Source organism: Eptatretus burgeri, chromosome 3, assembly GCF_056783735.1.
Source record: "Eptatretus burgeri isolate ZD-2024b chromosome 3, Ebu_testis_v1, whole genome shotgun sequence".
Classification (NCBI taxonomy): domain Eukaryota; kingdom Metazoa; phylum Chordata; class Myxini; order Myxiniformes; family Myxinidae; genus Eptatretus; species Eptatretus burgeri.
The window spans coordinates 129,315,799-129,335,692 of record NC_140963.1 but is presented as its reverse complement, the minus strand read 5'-3'; the positions used below and the strand labels follow the sequence as shown (position 1 = coordinate 129,335,692).

The following is a 19,894-nucleotide window of genomic DNA, read 5'->3' as shown; positions in this document are numbered from 1 at the left end:
TGTTATTTGTTCTTGGATCATCGTTATACATTCCATTCCTTTGACTATAATCGGGGTTTGCGTTTGTTCCTGTTAACATATGATCAACCACTTCCACTTCGTGAGTTCCAATACAGTGTACAAACGAGCACTATCAAACAATTTCCAGAAGAAATAATTTACAAGGATCGTGTTTGTTTTCTTCACAGTAGTCGTGAATGTAAATTTACACAACAAATTATCAGCGAGATTTACATCAGTTTGTTGATGATTTATTTCAAAGCTCTTTGTCCCGTTTGTATTCTCATGTGTTTCAGCTATGGCATTTACCTTGAAGTAATCCCCTTTTTAGTAGAGCTTGAGATGATAATGGTACCGTCCAAATCGTAGATGCTATCAATCACTTCCATACTTGTTACGCTCACCTCTCCACACGTCGTTGCAGAGATTGACGTCACAGATTTGCTGTGTTGTCATGATTTACACCAATCATAATACAAACATTTATTTTCTCCATATTTATTTATAATATTAGTGATATCATGTTTATTTGAAATTTATTTGTGAAATAAATAGGTCCAAGTGATCTTAATGGTCAAGGGTTGAAGCTGTGTAATCTGTCTGAAGGGTGTAAAGGGTCTAAATAGTGTTAAGGTCCAAGAGGTCGAATGGGTCTCTGGGGTATTTTGAGTCCTCGGGGGACTTTTGGGTCATTGAGATCTTTTGGGTCCTTGGGACGTTTTGGTAATCAGGGTCTTTTGGGTCGTCGGGGTATTTAGGGTCTTCAGGGTCTTCGGGAATTAACGTTCAAACAGGACATGATTAATAGGCATGTAGTCTTCACGGATTGTGGATGGTTTCAGGGCTTCTCCGCTTTACCGCCACACCGCCTCACCGCCTCACCTCCTCACAACCTCACTATGCTTTTCGTGAATATATAAATATATATATGAAATTAATATATTCAGTATCTATATATATAATAAATATATACAGTATATATATATATGCATATAATAAATATATACAGTATATATCATAAATATATACAGTACATATATATATATATATCATAAATATATACTGCATATATATATATATATATATATATATATATATATATATATGTATATATATATATATATATATATATATATATATATATATATATATATATATATATATATATATATATATATATATATATATACTGTATATCGATAGTTTAAAAAAAAAATTAGAACTTTTGAAACCCTGATCCTATTATTTGCAGTATTTTCTGCCTTTCTTGGGGAGATGGTTGTTTTATCTTCCTTAATTTATTTGATTACTTGTAATTTCCCCCTACTTGCATTCCAATCGAAGTTGGGGTTTAAAGGTTTATCAAGGTCTTAAGAGTGTAAAGTGTCAAAAGAGTCTTAAAAGGGACGAAAAAAGGACAAAGGACTGTCTTCTCTCTCTTATCTCTACCGAAACTGTGTCCTCCCCTCCTTTATTTCCTGTTTTTGAATGCAAGATGGCATTGATGACATTAAGAGGTTAAATTATTGTAAAAGTCAAATTAAATTAAGAAGTTGAGGTTGAAGAACAATTGAACTATTTTTATTACCAGTTTGGAGCGGCGCACTTTGTGCGCCTCACCACATGTCACTGCGGAAGCATAGACATATTTGACCTTGCCTGCTTTCTCGGGGAGTGAGGGAAGGGGGGGAAATGGGGGGTGGGTTAGTGGGGGTGATGGTGGATCAGGGGTTGTTTGGGAATGGGGGAATGTTGAATGGGGATGGAGTGCTCACCAGATGGTTAGGGAGGTCGGCCAAACATATTTTGTGCTCTGACTGAATGTTTAATGTAAATCAGAAGAAAGAGCCCAATACAAATGAATAAATAGGAACTGAGCACAAATTTATATTTGTTTTAAATTTTCATTTGAGCAGGGAGGGAAGGTCAACACAAATTTATCAAAAACTGGAATGGAAATTCAAACGACCAGCCTTACAGAGCAGACGTGCCCCCGAAGCACCACTGCCCTTGGACTTCCGGCCGGGCTTTCACATCTTATATTTTCTTTTACCCATATCTCAGTCTCGATTAATCAAGTCAAAGTAACAAAAATTTTAACACTGATGAATACAGGTGAGTCACTAATGTGTTTCTTAGCTTATCTTTTTATATAAAAGCAACATGGCAGAACTTGTTGCAGAAAATTTGAAGAAGAAGACATTTTGGTCACAAATAGACATACATACATAACTATATCTCACCACTTGGATAGAAATGTTAAAAGGGCTCCATTATTTTTTGCGCATTGATGTCATGAATCACTATGCCGTGTTACAAAACGATTCATTGATATCGCCTCAGAGGAGTAGGAGAATTTAAAAAAATCTTAATGGGTCCACTGACTGACTGATGGACATTGTTATGGCTTTAACAGCTCATCTTGACTTTTTCATGGATGAGCTAAAAACAATTTGGGTGATAGATCAGTGAAGAACATATTGTTTTCAAAAAGAAAAATGCACCTTTTGAGGCGTGATTGCGAAGAAGAATGATGACAGCAAGTTGGAAAGAATGAAAATCCATTTACAATGACTAGTGTAACTGTAGTGAAGAAACATCCATTGTGTAATATTTAGTTTAATTGAGTATCACCTCAACCAATATAAAACAATAATGATTGGCAATATTGATGGAAGAGGAGGAAGGCAAAACATAAAGTGGACAGACAAGATGATGGAATAGATGAGGAAGTCAAAGATAAAGCTACTGAAAAAAACATTTGAATGGCATTCCATAACAGGCAACCTCTGGACCACAGATGGTACCTGATGATGGTCAGAGCAAACAAATTTTAATGATGAGATGATCAAGTGCGTTGGAAAACCTGTCTCGTAGTGTGGACCATGAGGGTTGTTGTTGTTTTAAACAGGAACATCAATTACATGTCCAGGACAGCCATTGCTACGATCACAAAATGAAAGAATATATCCCACGGAGATGGATGGGAAGGAGAGACATCAGTTAATCTGGCAAATTGGAGGGGGGAGGGGGAACATATCTGTATTGAAGATAACAACTGTATAAGGCAAAATATGACTTTGGAGAAGAGAAAGTGAAACATCTTTTGTGATCACATAGAAATAATCAAAATTGTTGAGCATTGTATGTCAACCATGTTTTTGTTTTGTTTTGTTTCTCTTCCATGAGCGAGGCTTGTGGAAGAGCGAGGTTTAACTGACAGTGGACTTTCAGGGCAACAATTGGGCAAATCAACAAGGGAATGAACAAACAGGAATAGGACAGAGTGCAGTGGAGAAAACACTGAGACAAAGTAAGCAATAGGGTTGGGTTCGGAAGGGCTAATGGGGTGAATAAGGTTCATGGTCTGGAGGAGGGATGATATGAGATGTTAGCACACTGCTTGCTTTAAACCGTGGAGGGAAGAGTGGCAAAGAACTGACTCTGGAAGGCAGTTGTATAGATGGTGGATGTGAGGAACAAAAGAGTTGAAGTGATCAGTGAACTTAGATTTTGAAAGTTTAACCAGGAGAGGGTGACTGGAAAAATGCGTGAATTCTGGAGTTGCTCGAGAAGGTCGGAGGATTGAGAGAGCCGAGGGAGCAATTTTGTAGAGGAGACGGGGGTGGGAGGAACAGACCACAGACCTGCATGCGATATCAAAGCAGCAAACTCTCTGCTTGGAACTCTCTCATGGAGATATCAATATATTTGAGCTTTAAATTGCACAGATTCGGAGAGAGAGTGAGATGGAGAGATGGAGATGTTGGGATGTGGAGCACCAGCCAATAAGCCAAGGGAGAGCAGTCTCCATTGAGATACGGACAAAAGCCTCATCGACGGTGTAGCTCTGTTTTTCCAAGGAAAGACTTGGATCGATGGAGGATGTCCAGTCTGCAGTTGGCTTTGGTGGTCAGCTTTGTTACATGGTTGACCCAGGAGAGGTTGTGACTGATAGTGAGCTTTAGAAGTTCCAGAGACTGAATTTCTTCCAGTAGCTGATCGTGGTTATAGATAAGTGAGTTAGCTAGATCCTTCCACAGCGACATTGTGACACACATATATCTTCCATGATTGAAGAATTTGTTCCATTTTAAGACCAGCGTCTAATCTATTATAGATTGGCAGAGTGGTGCAGCTGCATTTTTCTTATTGGGGGATGAGAGGGGTGGGGGGGAGGTCCATGATCCTATTCTGTACATATCTCAGTTTTTATCATGTGCATATTTATTAATGTTACAAAATTTGTCTTTTTTGTGTGTTTCTCAGAATCAAAGGTGAAAGCTTACCTTGAATGCAACTCTGGTTTGCTGGATGCGTACATTTGCTCTCATGCGAATGTGATGGATGAGGTCCTTTCGACGTACCCCGATGTGCTGAGTCAGCACGTGTTAAAATATGTCCCGAGTCTGGACTTAATGTTGTGGCTTGGGGAGAAGAAAAGTGAGTACTTTGGTGGAAATTTACACGAAATTTACTTCTACCTCCATAACTTCCAGTTTCTTATCTAATTCGAATTTAAACTTATCTACTTTTTCTGCTGCCACAACCTTTCCAGGGAGGCCATTCCAGGCATTAACTACTCTCTGTTATTAAATTAACTCTCTTATTCTCTACTCTCAGGCTGTGGCCCCTGGTCCTATCATGGTCTACGTTGTTAAATAATTCATCTGCACTTATTTTATTGATAACTTTCATTATCTTAAACATCTCAATCATATCTCCTCCTTTCGAGTGTATAAAGCCCTGGTCTCCTTCAGCCGCTCCTCATAGCTGAGTCCAGCTCGGCCCGGAATCAATCGAGTAGCCCTGCGCTGAACCCTCTCTATGGCATGTGTCCTTCCTGAGTTGTAGTGACCAAAACTGCACAAAATACTCGAGACATGGCCCTCACTAAATTCCTGAACAACGTTAACACCACCTCTTTTGATTTATAAATGATCCTCCTCCGAATACAACCGAAAACCCTGTTTGCTTTACCTATAGCTGCCTGATAGTGTGCTGCCTGCTTACCTCCCATATCTATAACCACCCCGAGACCCTTCTCCTGTGTGACACGCTCCAAAATGACCCCTCTCATCCTATAATCTCTATTTTCATTGTTCTTTCCCAACCCCAACACCTTACACTTGCTCAGGTTAAATTCCATCTGCCAATCTTTTGCCCAATCTATGCAAGGATTAATACTTTCCTATATCTGATCACCATCCCCTCTGCTATCCACCTTACCTCCAAGCTTTGTGTCAGCTGCAAATTTGGAAAGCTTACTCTTAACTCCATTATCCAAATCATTGATGAAAATCGTAATGGTCCGAGTACTGATCGCTGAGGTACACCACAACTTACATCCTTCCAGCAAGACATTCTCCCACTCACAGCCAATCTTTGCTTCCTACCACAAAGCCAGTTTGCAATCCAATTCGTAACCTGACCAGCCACTCCATATATATATATATATATATATATATATATATATATATATATATATATATATATATATATATATATATATATATATATATATATATATACCATTCTGTCTGTCTCCGTCCCTCACATGGCCACATCCTCTGAGTTACAAACGCCAAACTCGGGGTACAAATGCAACTTTGTGTTGGGGGTAACATCGGCTATGTGTCCACGGCCTCCTGTGGGGATCAAATTGCTCAATTTGCTTTATTTTTTTGCTGATCAACGCTGTTTCAGATACATTTGCCTTTTTTCTGCCACAATTATTCCTTTATCCTTTTCCTGAACAGAATCACCCATTCCTAAATTGATCTGTGTATGACAGGGTTGGACAGACAGAGCAAATTTACTTCTCAACTGTACAGTCTGATTTGATTCTCATCCAGACCATACACTATCGAATGAAGAGCTAGTCTTGCTCCTGAGGGGTCATGTCATCACTGTTGTTTTTTTTTTTTTGTCCAATGAAGATTTGATGCTAGAAACATCAGCTTCCCCTCGCTTATAGCAGAAGCTATCAAAGCTCGATTAATGTCCTTCCTGGTGATTCCATCCATGGTTCATAAAATCAAATTGACGCTCCGCAGGTGGGGCATTTGGTTCCTCGTGTGCAGGCACTCCGCTGAACCTTGTGGTGGGCGCCCCGTCTGAGAGCATTAGCTTGGGGGCCTTAAACATCCCTCCGAATGTTTCATGAAGAGTTGGTAAGATATTGCCGACATCCTGAACAAATGACAGATTCTTTCCTTTCCCAACTCAAATCATGTCAGGCCGAGCCCACACACACACACACACACACACACACACACACACACACACACACACACACACACACACACACACACACACACACACACACACACACACACACACACACACACACACACACACACACACACACACACACACACACACACACACACACACACACACACACACACACACACACACACACACACACACACACACACACACACACACACACACACACACACACGTCTGAACACAATGGTATTCTGTACAATGATAATTTTTTTCTGCTACAATATCTGTTTTATCTTGAAATCCCATCATCTTTCCAGTTTTTATTGAAGTGAGTTGTGAACTCAATGAGGGTGATGACATCGATTTGAAGATAAACAAGGGCTTTGAGGAGGGTTCCTCGGGAGGCAAGAAATTGGATCACCTCCATTCTGGTGAAAAAGTGAGTCCATTTAATAGATAAATGTAATTACAATGAATAAATAAAGTATAATTTGTGCCATGATGGCTGTGTCAGAAATCTCACCAAATATAATGAGTAAAACGATCTTGAGGCTAAGTTCATGGGGCTTCTTAATTCCTATCATTGTAATTTTTTTCTATTCCACCCCCCCTCCCCCAACCCCCCACTTCTCATCTTCTCATCCCTCTCCCCTCCCACCTCCCACCACCACATCCACTCATTCACTCATTATACTTCAATTCTATTTTTCTTCCTCTAGATGCTTGTTTCTTCATCCCTGATGGGTGATGTTGGCAGAAGCGAGTCTCCTGGTTCTCAGGATATTAGTCTGAGCGAGTCCTCTGATTCTCAAGAGATTCCACTGAAACGCTATCCTGGTGTACTCGACGTTCGTCCGAAATGCTACATCCGTTTTCCTGACGTTCCTCTTAAACCCTGTCTAAGTTTGCTTGACATTCGTGTGAACCACTCTCCTGATTCTCAAGATATTCCCACCACTCTGAACCAGTCACCACCACAGACGACACCAAAGGAAAAGAAGAAAAGTCTTTGGAAGCGTTTCAAGTAAATAATTATATTTTCCTCCTTCTACACTTTCTAAAATGTTTTTGGATATATCTATCTCAGAAAATGTACAAGATATTTACTTTTCAATCTTTTTCGACGTAGGGACATGTTCAGGAGAACAAAAAACAAGAAGCCTGGTGACGACCTTTCACATGTCAAGTAAGTAAGACAACATATATTTTCAGGATGTTGTTAAATAAATTGTGCTAACAGTAGAAAGGGTATTCCTTTAAAGGAATTGAAGATAATGTTGTTGTATCTCATGCCATCTTCCATCGTCTTCAAAGTCAGCTCACATCACCTTTGTCAGCCAATCTTGCTACTTATATATGGCATGAGACAAAATCACTTTCACTTCACTGTAAAGCTGTGTTGGGTGCTTTGGTGTGAAGCTATTCTTAAAATTGATGAATTTAAACATTTTGTCACTCAGATTTTAACATCATTGCAATGTATAGTATCAAATGGTTCAAACTTTCTTTGAAAAAGAAAACTAGCAGAGTCTATCCGTTGCTTTGCTGATGCACCAATTAGTCATCCTGTTTGCCAAAAATGTTTTGTGAGAAGGAGAAGGGAAGGAAGACAAATTTATCTGTGCAAAGAGTGCTTCAATCCCTACTCTACACCCACCCCCGCCTGAGTAAATCCACGGCCACAAAGCCGATGTGAACCCCCACACAAAGTTCTGTTTGCATCCTGAGTACTTAGATTGGAGTTTATAACTTAAAAGATGAGAGAGAGAGAGAGAGAGAGAGAGAGAGAGAGAGAGAGAGAGAGAGAGAGAGAGAGAGAGAGAGAGAGAGAGAGAGAGAGAGAGAGAGAGAGAGAGAGAACGAGAGAGAACGAGAGAGAACGAGAGAGAACGAGAGAGAACGAGAGAGAACGAGAGAGAACGAGAGAGAACGAGAGAGAACGAGAGAGAACGAGAGAGAACATACATAAATGTGCAAGTGGTCTTCAGCTCTAAATGGTCAAGGGTCTCATTTCTCTGAATGGTGCTACGGTCTGAGGGGTCTCAAAGGACTGAAGTGATGCAAAGGTCGATAGGTTCTTGGGGTTAAAGGGTATAAAACATCTAAAGGGTGAAGGGATCTAAAGGTGTCTAAAGTGTTAAAACTGTCTTAAAGGTAAAAGATGTCTTTAGGGTCTTGAAGGGTCTTTTGGGTCTTTTGAGTCTTCAGGGTCCTTGGCATGCTATCTTTTGAGTTCTTGTGGTCTTATGAGTCTTTTGGGTGTTCTGGATCCTCTGGGTCTTTTGGGTCATTTGGGTAATTTGGTTCTTTGTGGTGCTTTGAGAACTTGAGGACTTTTAGGTCATATGAGTCTTCTGGTTCTTCTGGGGACTTTTGAGTCTTCTGGGTCTTTTGAGTCCTTGGGGACTTTTGGGTTATCTGGGTGTTTTGTGTCCTCCGGGGCTTTTGTGTCCTCAGGGTCTTATGGGTCCTCGGCATATTTTTGGATCCGAAGGGTCTTGGGGGTCTGAAATGGGATACAACAGTTGAAAGGGTCTCAGCAATCTAAAGGTTTGAAAAATACATTCCAACAGTATGTAATTAATTGACATCCGTGTGTGAAGTCAGGGTGCAATTGACGTTCAAACAGTACGTAATTAATAGACATGATGTCACATGGCTTCGTGGACGGACTGACCATGTTTTTCGGTTTTCCTTTAAAATTACAAAACATTTCCATTGGATTGTGATTGTGTGGGAAGAGAAACGTGAATTAGTAACATTGTCGGCAAAGGAAATTTGGATGTTGTAATACCCACTTCCACCACCACCAGGTGGCGCTACACGACACTCATTTACACAGATATAATTCATGCTTCCACTATCCCCCACATCCCCACAGGAGGCCGTGGACACATAGCCGATGTTACCCCCCACACAAAGTTCTGTTTGCATCCTGAGTACCGAGATTGGAGTTTATAACTTAAAAGATGAGAGAGAGAGAGAGAGAGAGAGAGAGAGAGAGAGAGAGAGAGAGAGAGAGAGAGAGAGAGAGAGAGAGAGAGAGAGAGAGAGAGAGAGAGAGATATATATATATATATATATATATATATATATATATATATATATATATATATATATATATATATATATATATATATATATATATATATATATATATATATATATATATATATATATATATATATATATATATATATATATATATATATATATATATTCATATATATATATATATATATATATATATATTCATATATATATATATATATTCATATATATATATATATATATTCATATATATATATATATATATATATATTCATATATATATATATATATATATTCATATATATATATATATATATATATATATATATATATATATATATATATACACACACACACATGTATATGTATGTATATATATACACATGTATATGTATGTATATATATTTGTTTATTTATTTTTCTTTTTCTACTTCCCCTCAGGGGAGGGAGGGAGCATTGGCTTGGTTAAAAACACGCAACGTTAACCACATAACACCTCTTGACAAGACTCCCACCAACAGTACTCCGTACACATGCACACAATCACCCATCAGTGCTCAAACTCCATAAATCATATATATATATATATATATATATATATATATATATATATATATATATATATATATATATATATATATATATATATATATATATATATATATATATATATGGAGTGGCTGGTCAGGTAGGTAATTGGATTGCAAACTGGCTTCGTGGGAGGAAGCAAGGATTGGCTCTGAGTGGGGGAATGTCTTGCTGGGAGGATGTAAGTTGTGGTGTACCTCAGGGATCAGTACTCGGACCATTAGTATTTATATCAATGATTTGGATAATGGAGTTAAGAATAGTCTTTCCAAATTTACAGATGACACAAAGCTTGGAGGCGAGGTGAATAGCAGAGGGGGTGGTGATCAGATTCAGGAAAGTGTTGATACTTGTATAGATTGGGCAAAAAATTGGCAGATGGAATTTAACCTGAGCAAGTGTAAGGTGTTGGGGATGTGGAGGAACAATGAAAATAGAGATTACAGGATGCAAGGGGTAATTTTGGAGTACGTCACACAGGAGAAGGATCTGGGGGTGGTAATTGATGTGGGAGGGAATCAGGTAGCACAGTGCCAGGCAGCTATAGGTAAAGCAAATGGGGTTTAAGGTTTTATTCGGAGGGGGATCATTCACAAATCAAAAGACTTGGTGTTAACATTGTGCAGGAATTTGGTGAGGCCACATGTGGAATAGTGTGTGCAGTTCTGGTCACCACAATTCAGGAAGGACATCAATGCCAGAGAGATGGTTCAGCGCAGGATGGCTCGATTGATTCCGGGCCACGCTAGACTCAGCTATGAGTGGCTGAAGGAGACAGGGCTTTATATACAAGAAAGGAGGTAGTTACGAGGAGATATGATGGAGATGTTTAAAGTCATGAAAGTTATCGATAAAATAAGTGCAGATTAATTATTTAACAGAGTAGATAGTGACAGGACCAGGGACTATAGTTTGAGAGTGAAGAAGAGGAGAGTTAAGACGGTAGCAAGGCAGGGGACTTTCACTCAGAGAGTAGTTCATGCATGGAATGGTCTCCCTGGAAAGGTCGTGGCAGCAGAAATAGTTGACAAGTTTAAATTAGAATCAGATAGCGACCTGGAAGTTATGGAGGTAGAAGGGTATGAGGATATTGACAGGACTTTTCAGTAGTTTGAGCACTGATGGGTGATTGTGTGCATGTGTATGGAGTACTGTTGGTGGGAGTCTTGTCAAGAGGTGTTATGTGGTTAATGTTGTGTGTTTTTAACCAAGCCCATGCCCCCTCCCCTGAGGGGAAGAAGAAAAAGAAAAACAAATAATTACAAAAAATAAAAAATAAAAAAGAAGATACAAAAATGTAAAAATAATAATAATATACAGTATATAATTAATTTAATTTGGGGGGGGCATTTTCTTCTTTGGGTCTTGTGTGGTTGAAGTTGTCTGGTGCTTGTGCAGGCATGATGGGCTGAATGGCCTCCATATGTGTTGGATTTCCTTGTATTTCTTGCATTCCTTGTGTGCGCGCGCGCACACACACACACACACACACACACACACACACACACACACACACACACACACACACACACACACACACACACACACACACACACACACACACACACACACACACACACACACACGGATTGTTTCTTGTTTATGACTTTTTCAACTCCAGCTTTACAAAATCTTTCTAATGTTTGCAGGGGTGCTGAGCCTCTCGTGACAAAACAATCTTCGAAGGATGAGCAGCTCACTGGTGAGTTTGAATCTGAATCTTTTCTTTAAATGAATGAATTATCTCCGTCACAAGTATTTGGCATGTTTTTGGATGTTTGAGCACATGTAAGAAAAGGAGGAGGAGGAGGAGGAGGAGGAGGAGGAGAATGGGACCATACTCTGTGCAGAGCGTTGGTGCTGCCTAAGCAGTCTCCTTGGCTATTGGGCACAATCCTGGACGGGTCGCCACTCCGACACAGGATACCAGCATGCTGGCACTCATTTTGCTGACCTCGGGAGGATGACAGGCCGAGTTAACCCCACCTGGTATTAATTCAACAGCTGAGCAGGATTTACACTCAGGACCATAGGATCCAAAGCCCACCACCCTAACCATTAAGCCAACATCAGGCACTTGTAAGAGAGACCTGAAAATGGTTGTTGTTTTATTCCCATTTCAATTTGCCGGCGGTGGCTGCTCGTTCCTCACGACAATGTCACAAACGACTTTCCTCTCACCACAGCAACCATTCTCATGCGTGCTTTGGTCATTTTGTTTTGATCCTCCAGCAATGCCATGGCAGTGTTTTAACAGCTTTACACCTCGCTTCCATTCCTGACAGTTCCCCACTGGGAATACCTTCTGACAATCAACGTCACTACACTCTCTCTGATACGTCAAAAGCTTTCCCTCCAAAAGTTCCCTTCTGCCGTTCTTCATGTAAACGAAAACCTGTACTCAAATATGACCCACCTGTCACATGATGTGTTGGTGCGTTGCCTTTTGTAGTTGTAGCTTGTGAACCACTTGATTGGCATATAATGACTTATTACGATGGTGACCTGCATTGTATGCTCTTCTATTTCCATGAAAAGGGAAGGAATTCTGAATGTAACTCCAGAACTTATTTTTATTGACATTGTGTGCACTGCTCAGATTGTGGTTTATCGTCATTGAGGTATTGTCCACAAGATACCTCTTCATCTTCCTCTTCTCAAATGGCTTGATTTCCGATCATCAATTTGTTTTCAGACCAGGTCACTCTACCCTGGATATGCTGCCTCTGCTCTCCCAACAATGGATGGAGGTCCTCAATGCCAGACATGGAATCAGAGCCATCTCCCTCGACATATCACGTGCTTTTGACACGGTCTGGCATCCTGCCCTGCTCACCAAACTCTCTTCCTGTGGTATGCAAGGCCATCTCCACTCATGGCTCGCAGACTTCCGCTCCTGTCGCAGCCAACGTGTGGCCCTAAATGGAGTTCTCTCATCCCCTCTTCCTGTCCAGGCTGGAGTTCCTAAAGGCAGCATTCTGGGACCTGTTCTTTTTCTGGTTTTCATCAATGATCTCTGATTCTCTGGAAAATCCTCTTTAATTCAATGCTGATGACTCCACCCTCTGCCGTACCATCTGTTATCCTTCAGACCGGCAAGCCGCAGCTTCTTCGCTCTCTGCAGATCTGGATAAAATCACAAACTGGTTTAACACGTGGAACATGTCTTTCAATCCTGACAAATCTCACACTCTCACTCTGTCTCTCTGAAAGGACCATTTAGAACCCCCCCCCCATCTATTTTCTCAACAATCCCCTTGAAGAAGTCCTTTCATTCAAGCTTCTGGGTCTCACTATCTGCCATGATCTTTCCTGGGAACGCCAAATTTCCAACCTGGCTTTCAAAGCCAGTCGTCGACTGGGAATCCTCCGTCGTGCAAAATCCTTCCTCAGCCCACCTGAGCTCCTGATCACAAACAAAGCTTTCGTCCGCAGCCTGAGGGAGTACTGTTCCCCCCTCTGCACGGTGCTCCTGCCTCTCACCTTTCTCGGCTTCATGCTGTGAAAACTAAGGCATTCAGCATCATTGGCAACTCCCACGTTGAGGCTTTGGCTTTGGACCTCTCACTGTCTCACCGAAGGCAGGTCGGTGGTCTTTCTGTTTTCTACCCTCTCCTCTCCGGTCTCGCCCCCCCCTCCCCCGCTCTGTCTGCGATATGTCCCCTCCATATTTCCGCAGGGTGCTCAATATCCGCCAACAACCCTCTTCTGGTAAAACTAACAAAATCACGAATCACTGCTCACCTTCACTCTTTCATTCCTCTTTTTCCCCGCCTTTGGAATGAACTCCCACACTCTGTTCAATCCCATTCTTCCCTCCAGGCCTTCAAAACAGCTGTTCAGCACCATCTCTTATCGTCCCCCATCCAATTCCTCGATCTTTTCTACCCCCTTTAATCCACCACAAAACCACCTCCTTCAAATTCCCTGCTTTCCTTCCTGAAAGTCCCTGTAATGTCCATCTTATATTCCCCATGTTCCCCGCCCTATCCCTCTCCCTTCCACAGATCTCCTAATGTCTCTGTTCCTCACTGTTTTGTCCTTCCCTCTCCTGTCCCTCTTCTCTCATGCCCCCCTTGCTGTGTGTTGTGTGTTTGCTCTCATCCGAGCCTCGACAAGGTATACAAAAAACAATTGCTGTATGCATGTGCCCGTTGCATTGTACGTTATTACCAGGTTTGTAAACCTGCAGTTAAGCTTAATTCATGTTTTTACATTTTCCAGTTGGGAAATAATTTCATTTTTGATTTGCTTGTTGTAAAATGTAATTTTTGAAACGCTAAAGCAAATTTTCGGAGACATTTTTTAACTGGAAGGGCACTCGGCAGAGTGCATACCTCCGCCACGCAATACCTGATCCACGAGAACATATCGGGCCCAACACATTTTTGAAATAACATTCTCTGTATCGTTTTTCGACCCGATCTCTCAAAGACGAAGAATCACTTATATTATCAGATCCGGATCCGCATTTGGATCTTCACCAAAATTGAATCAATTGTTTCTTGTCACACACCCAACATGTCCACCAAGTTTCATCCGAATCCGTCCACAGCTGTCTGAATGTTGCAAATCGACTCAGGTGGGAATGTTTTTCCAGAACCCTGGTTATTTTTTTTTTGAGGGGAGCGATTGAGGCAACCGCCAGTTCCCTCTGCACCGCCCAAATATCGGTATATGTCAGAAACATGTTGCTTGCTTGGACCAATATTGGGATAACTCCCATTGGGACAACTCCGCTGGTGTTTATTAATGTTCTGAAATTTCTCTTTTTTTTGTTTGTGTTTCTCAGATGCAATGGTGGAGGCTTACTTTGAAGATCACCGTCCTTTCATGGTTGAATACTTTCACTCTCATGTCGAGCTTGTGCACACGTTCCTTTGTCGCAGCTCTTCGTTCCTGGAAGAGCATGTGCAAAAATATGTCTCCTGTCAGAAACTGGAGTCGTGGCTAACTGAGAAGAAAGGTGAGTCCGAAAGGTAGACTGTTAGGCTGAGGATCAATGGACTTTGGAAAGACTGTGCAATGATCATGTTAGTCCACCAGACAATATTTTGTTTTCATGATATTTCATCTTTGTCTCCAATGTAACAGCTTTCTATTATTATTATTATTATCATTATTTTTCTTCGAGTTTCTCCTCATAATGCAAACCTATCCTGGAAGTGTTTTCATTGTTCTTGCCAGCCAGCACTGCTTTACATAGCAGAATGTGGTTTTTATAATATGTTGGCATTGCTTTGTCTGATTATAAAAACATGAACCCTTTAATTATCGATAATAAAACCTCAATTTGCTTTATTTTTTGCCGATCAACACAGTTTCACATGCATTTGCTTTACCCCCCCCCGCCCCCCCACAATTATTGCTTTATCCTTTTCCTGAACAGAATCACCCATTCCTAAATTGATCTGTGCACGACAGGGTTGTGCAGGCAGAGCAAATTTACTTCTCAACTGGACAGTCTGCTTTGATTCTCATCCAGACCATACACTATCGAATGAAGAGCTAGTCTTGCTCCTGAGGGGTCGTTTTTTGGTCCACCGTTGTTTATTTTGGTCCAATGAAGATTTGATGTCAGAAACGTCAGCTTCCCCTCGCTTATAGCAGTACCAAGCATAGCTCGATTAATCTCCTTCCTGGTGATTCCATCCAGCGAATCATGATACATGAAATCATTACATGTGGAGATTCATAAAATCAAATTGATGCTCCGCAGGTGGGGCATTTGGTCACAAGTGTGCAGTCACTCCGCGGAACCTTGTGGTGGGTGCTCCGTCTGAGAGCATGAGCTTGGAGGCATTAAACATCCCTCTGTATGTTTCATGAAGAGTTGGCAAGATATTGCCGACACCCTGAACAAATTACAGATTCTTTCCTTTCCCAACTCAAATCATGTCAGGCCTAGCCAACCGGTTCCTGAAAGATGCGGGCCAATCTTACATGTTCTGAGTACAATTCGTCTTACTCAGGGACATGGTCTATGAACAGCTGGCTGGTCAAGAAGGAAATTTCCAAAACACACACACACACACACACACACACACACACACACACACACACACACACCCACACACACACACACACACACACACACACACACACACACACACACACACACACACACACACACACACACACACACACACACACGTCTGGACACAATTTTATTCTATCCATTGAAAAATTTTCTGCTCCAATATGTTTTACCTTGAATTCCCTTCATCTTTCCAGATTTTCTTCATGCGAATCGTGACATCAATGAGGTTGCTGATTTGAATACAAACGAGGGTGCCTCGGGAGGAAAGGTATTGAATTATCTATATTGGGGTGAAAAAGTGAGTCCATTTCATGGATAAATGTAATTACAATGAAGAACTAAAGTATAATCTGTGACATGATGGCTGTGTCAGAAATCTCACCAAATATAATGAGTAAAACCATCTTGAGGCTAAGTTCATGGGGCTTCTTAATTCCTATCATTGTAATTTTTTTCCATTCCGCCCCCCCCCTACTTCTCATCTTCTCATCCCTCTCCCCTCCTAAACCCATCCACTCATTCACTCATTATACTTCAATTCTATTTTTCTTCCTCTTCCAAATCCTGCTACGCAACTGAATTCACTTGTGGTGTGTCCAAGTGATCGTCTTCCTATTCCCCATTTTTATCCTCAGTCCATGTAAAGTTGTTGATTTCTGCCATTTAGCTCCAACGTGGACTTCTGTATAAACAGATGTAATCATTGTACATCACGATACACCAATATTACATATTTTAATCGTTTTCCCACATTACAGCCACGATGTTGCAATATGACCTTTTGTTTTCTCTTTCAGGCTACTTCGAAGACGGCAATAATTGGGAACGATGCAGCAGACGTAAGTTTTTGTGCATGTGGAGATATCTGTGTTTTGACTGCTGAACCAATGGTTTGATTTACCTCTGAACTGTCCTGATGGAACATTTTTTTTGTCTATGATAGATGCTGGTTTCTTCATCCCTGATGAGTGATGTTGGCAGAAGCGAGTCTCCTGGTTCTCAAGATATTAGTCCAAGCGAGTCTTCCGATTCTCAAGACCCTCCTCTGAAATACTGTCCTGGTTTACTTGACATTGTTCTGAGACGCCACATCCATCATCCTGACGTTCCTCTTAAACCCTGTCCTAGTTTGCTTGACGTTCATCTGATCCACTCTCCTGTTTCTGAAAGCGTTCCTCCAAAACAAACTCCTTGTTTGCTTGATGTTCATCTGAACCACTCTCCTGATTCTCAAGATATTACTCTGAACCAGTCACCACCACAGACGACACCAAAGGAAAAGAAGAAAAGTCTTTGGAAGCGTTTCAAGTGAATGATTTTCTTTTTCCCCCCTTCCACACTTTCTAAAATTTGTTTTTGGATATATCTTCGTCAGAAAATGTACAAGAAATTTATTTTTCAATCTTTTTCGACGTAGGGACATGTTCAGGAGAACAAAAAACAAGAAGAAGCCTGGTGACGACCTTTCACATGTCAAGTAAGTAAGAGAACATCTTTTCGGGATGTCGTTAAAAGAATTGCGCTAACAGTAGAAAGGGTATTCCTTTAAAGGAATTGAAGATAATGTTGTTGTATCTCATGCCATCTTCCATCGTCTTCAAAGTCAGCTCACATCACCTTTGTCAGCCAATCTTGCTACTTATATATGGCATGAGACAAAATCACTTTCACTTCACTGTAAAGCTGTGTTGGGTGCTTTGGTGTGAAGCTATTCTTAAAATTGATGAATTTAAACATTTTGTCACTCAGATTTTAACATCATTGCAATGTATAGTATCAAATGGTTCAAACTTTTTTTGAAAAAGAAAACTAGCAGAGTCTATCCGTTGCTTTGCTGATGCACCAATTAGTCGTCCTGTTTGCCAAAAATGTTTTGTAAGAAGGAGAAGGGAGGGAAGACAAATTTATCTGTGCAAAGAGTGCTTCAATCCCTACTCTACACCCCCATGTCCCTGTCCTCACGTCCCGCTCCACCCCCCCCTCCACCTTTTCCCCCTGTTCGTCCTGATGTCCCTTCCCACTGGAAATGTCACACACAATGACAGGCTTTGAAAGGCCCCTCCAGTATTTTTTGAGGGGGTGAGGCGGTGGGGGGGGGGGGTGGAGAAGGGAAGGAAAACAAATTTACCTGTTTGAAGAGTGCTCCAACCTCAGCATTGTCCAAGTAAAAAAGGAAATCGTAATATCCTCTGCTACCACCACTAGGTGGCGATACAAGGCACAGATTTACATCCACCCCTGCCTGAGTGAAGCCACGGCCACAAAGCCGATGTGAACCCCCACACAAAGTTATTTTTGCATCCTGAGTACCTACATTGGAGTTTATACTTTAAACGATATGAGAGAGAGAGAGAGAGAGAGAGAGAGAGAGAGAGAGAGAGAGAGAGAGAGAGAGAGAGAGAGAGAGAGAGAGAGAGAGAGAGAGAGAGAGAGAGAGAGAGAGAGAGAGAGAGAGAGAGAGAGAGAGAGAGAGATAGATATAGAGAGAACGAACGAGAGAGAGAGAGAGAACGAGAGAGAGAGAGAACGAGAGAGAACGAGAGAGAGAGAGAGAGAACGAGAGAGAGAGAGAGAGAGAGAGAAACATAGAAACATAGAAACATAAAAACATAAATGTGCAAGTGGTCTTAAGCTCTAAATGGTCAAGGGTCTCATCTCTCTGAAGGGTGCAAGGGGTCTGAATGCTGCTATGGTCTGAGGGGGTCTGAAAGGGCTTAAGTGGTGCAACGTTCTATAGGTTCTGAGGTTAAAAGGGTATAAAAGATCTAACGGGTGGAGGGATCTAAAGGTGTTAGGGTGTTAAAACGGTCTTAAACGTAAAATATGTCTTTGGGGTCTTGAAGGGTCTTTTGGGTCTTTTGAGACCTCAGGGTTCTTGGGGTGCTTTGGGTCTTTTGGGTAATCATGGTCTTATGAGTCTTTTGGGTCCTCGACATATTTTGTGTGTTTTGAGTCTTTTGGTCATCAGTGTCCATTGCGTCTTCTCGGTCTTATAGGTCTTTGCGGTATTTTGTGTCATCTGGGTCTTTTGAGTCTTTGGGATCTTTTCGGTCTTCATCGTCTATTCATTATTTGGGTCTTCTGGATCCTCTGGGTCTTTTGGGTCCTCCGGGTCCATTGGGTCCTCTGGGTCTTATCGGTCTTGGGGTCCTTGTATTGTGTGTCCTTTTGAATCCTTTGGGTCTTGCAGGCCTTTTGGGTCCTCAGGGTCTTTTTGGTCCTTTGGGTACTCGAGGACTTTTAGGTCCTCTGAATCTTTTTGTTCCTTTGGGTCTTTTGTCTCCTCAGGGTCTTATGGGTCCTCTGCAAATTTTAGGGTCTTAAGGGTCTTGGGGGTCTGAAATGGTATACAACAGTCGAAAGGGTCTCAGCAATCTAAAGGTTTGAAAAATACATTCCAACAATATGTAATTAATCAACATCAGTGTGTGAAGTCAGGATGCAATTGACGTTCAAACAGTGCACAATTAATAGACATGTTGTCCATGGCTTCGTGGACAGACTGACCATGTTTTTCGTTTTTCCTTGAAAATTACGAAACATTTCCATTGGATTGTGATTGTGTGGCAAGAGAAACGTGAATTAGTAACATTGTCGGCAAAGGAAATTTGGATATTGTAATACCCTCTGCCACCACCACCAGGTGGCGCTACACGACACTCATTTACACAGATAAATAATTATTCATGCTCCCCTGTCCCCCACATCCCCACAGGAGGCCGTGGACACATAGCCGATGTTACCCCCAACACAAAGTTGCATTTGTACCCCGAGTTTGGCGTTTGTAACTCAGAGGATGTGGCCATGTAAGGGACGGAGACAGACAGAATGGCGTGTATGTATATATATATATATATATATATATATATATATATATATATATATATATATATATATATATATATATATATATATATATATATATATATATATATATATATATATATATATATATATATATATATATATATATATGGAGTG

General features: G+C 41.0%; 1 protein-coding gene across 3 annotated transcripts in view; it reads left to right on the top strand.

The window, feature by feature from the left end:
* LOC147030958 (uncharacterized) overlaps positions 1-19,894 on the top strand; it is a 61,318-nt gene that overhangs the window by 18,218 nt on the left and 23,206 nt on the right. For all 3 annotated transcript variants that reach the window (XR_015056587.1, XM_085875557.1, XM_085875558.1), the window contains exons 6-15: positions 4,270-4,443; positions 6,552-6,673; positions 6,954-7,258; positions 7,364-7,420; positions 11,523-11,575; positions 14,666-14,839; positions 16,108-16,181; positions 16,711-16,752; positions 16,857-17,221; positions 17,331-17,390. Coding sequence is in view for 2 of the 3 variants with exons in the window: in XM_085875557.1 (XP_085731683.1) it covers positions 4,270-4,443; positions 6,552-6,673; positions 6,954-7,258; positions 7,364-7,420; positions 11,523-11,575; positions 14,666-14,839; positions 16,108-16,181; positions 16,711-16,752; positions 16,857-17,221; positions 17,331-17,390 (1,426 nt within the window). In the remaining variant the exon portion in view is untranslated. The remainder of the gene's footprint in view (positions 1-4,269; positions 4,444-6,551; positions 6,674-6,953; positions 7,259-7,363; positions 7,421-11,522; positions 11,576-14,665; positions 14,840-16,107; positions 16,182-16,710; positions 16,753-16,856; positions 17,222-17,330; positions 17,391-19,894) is intronic.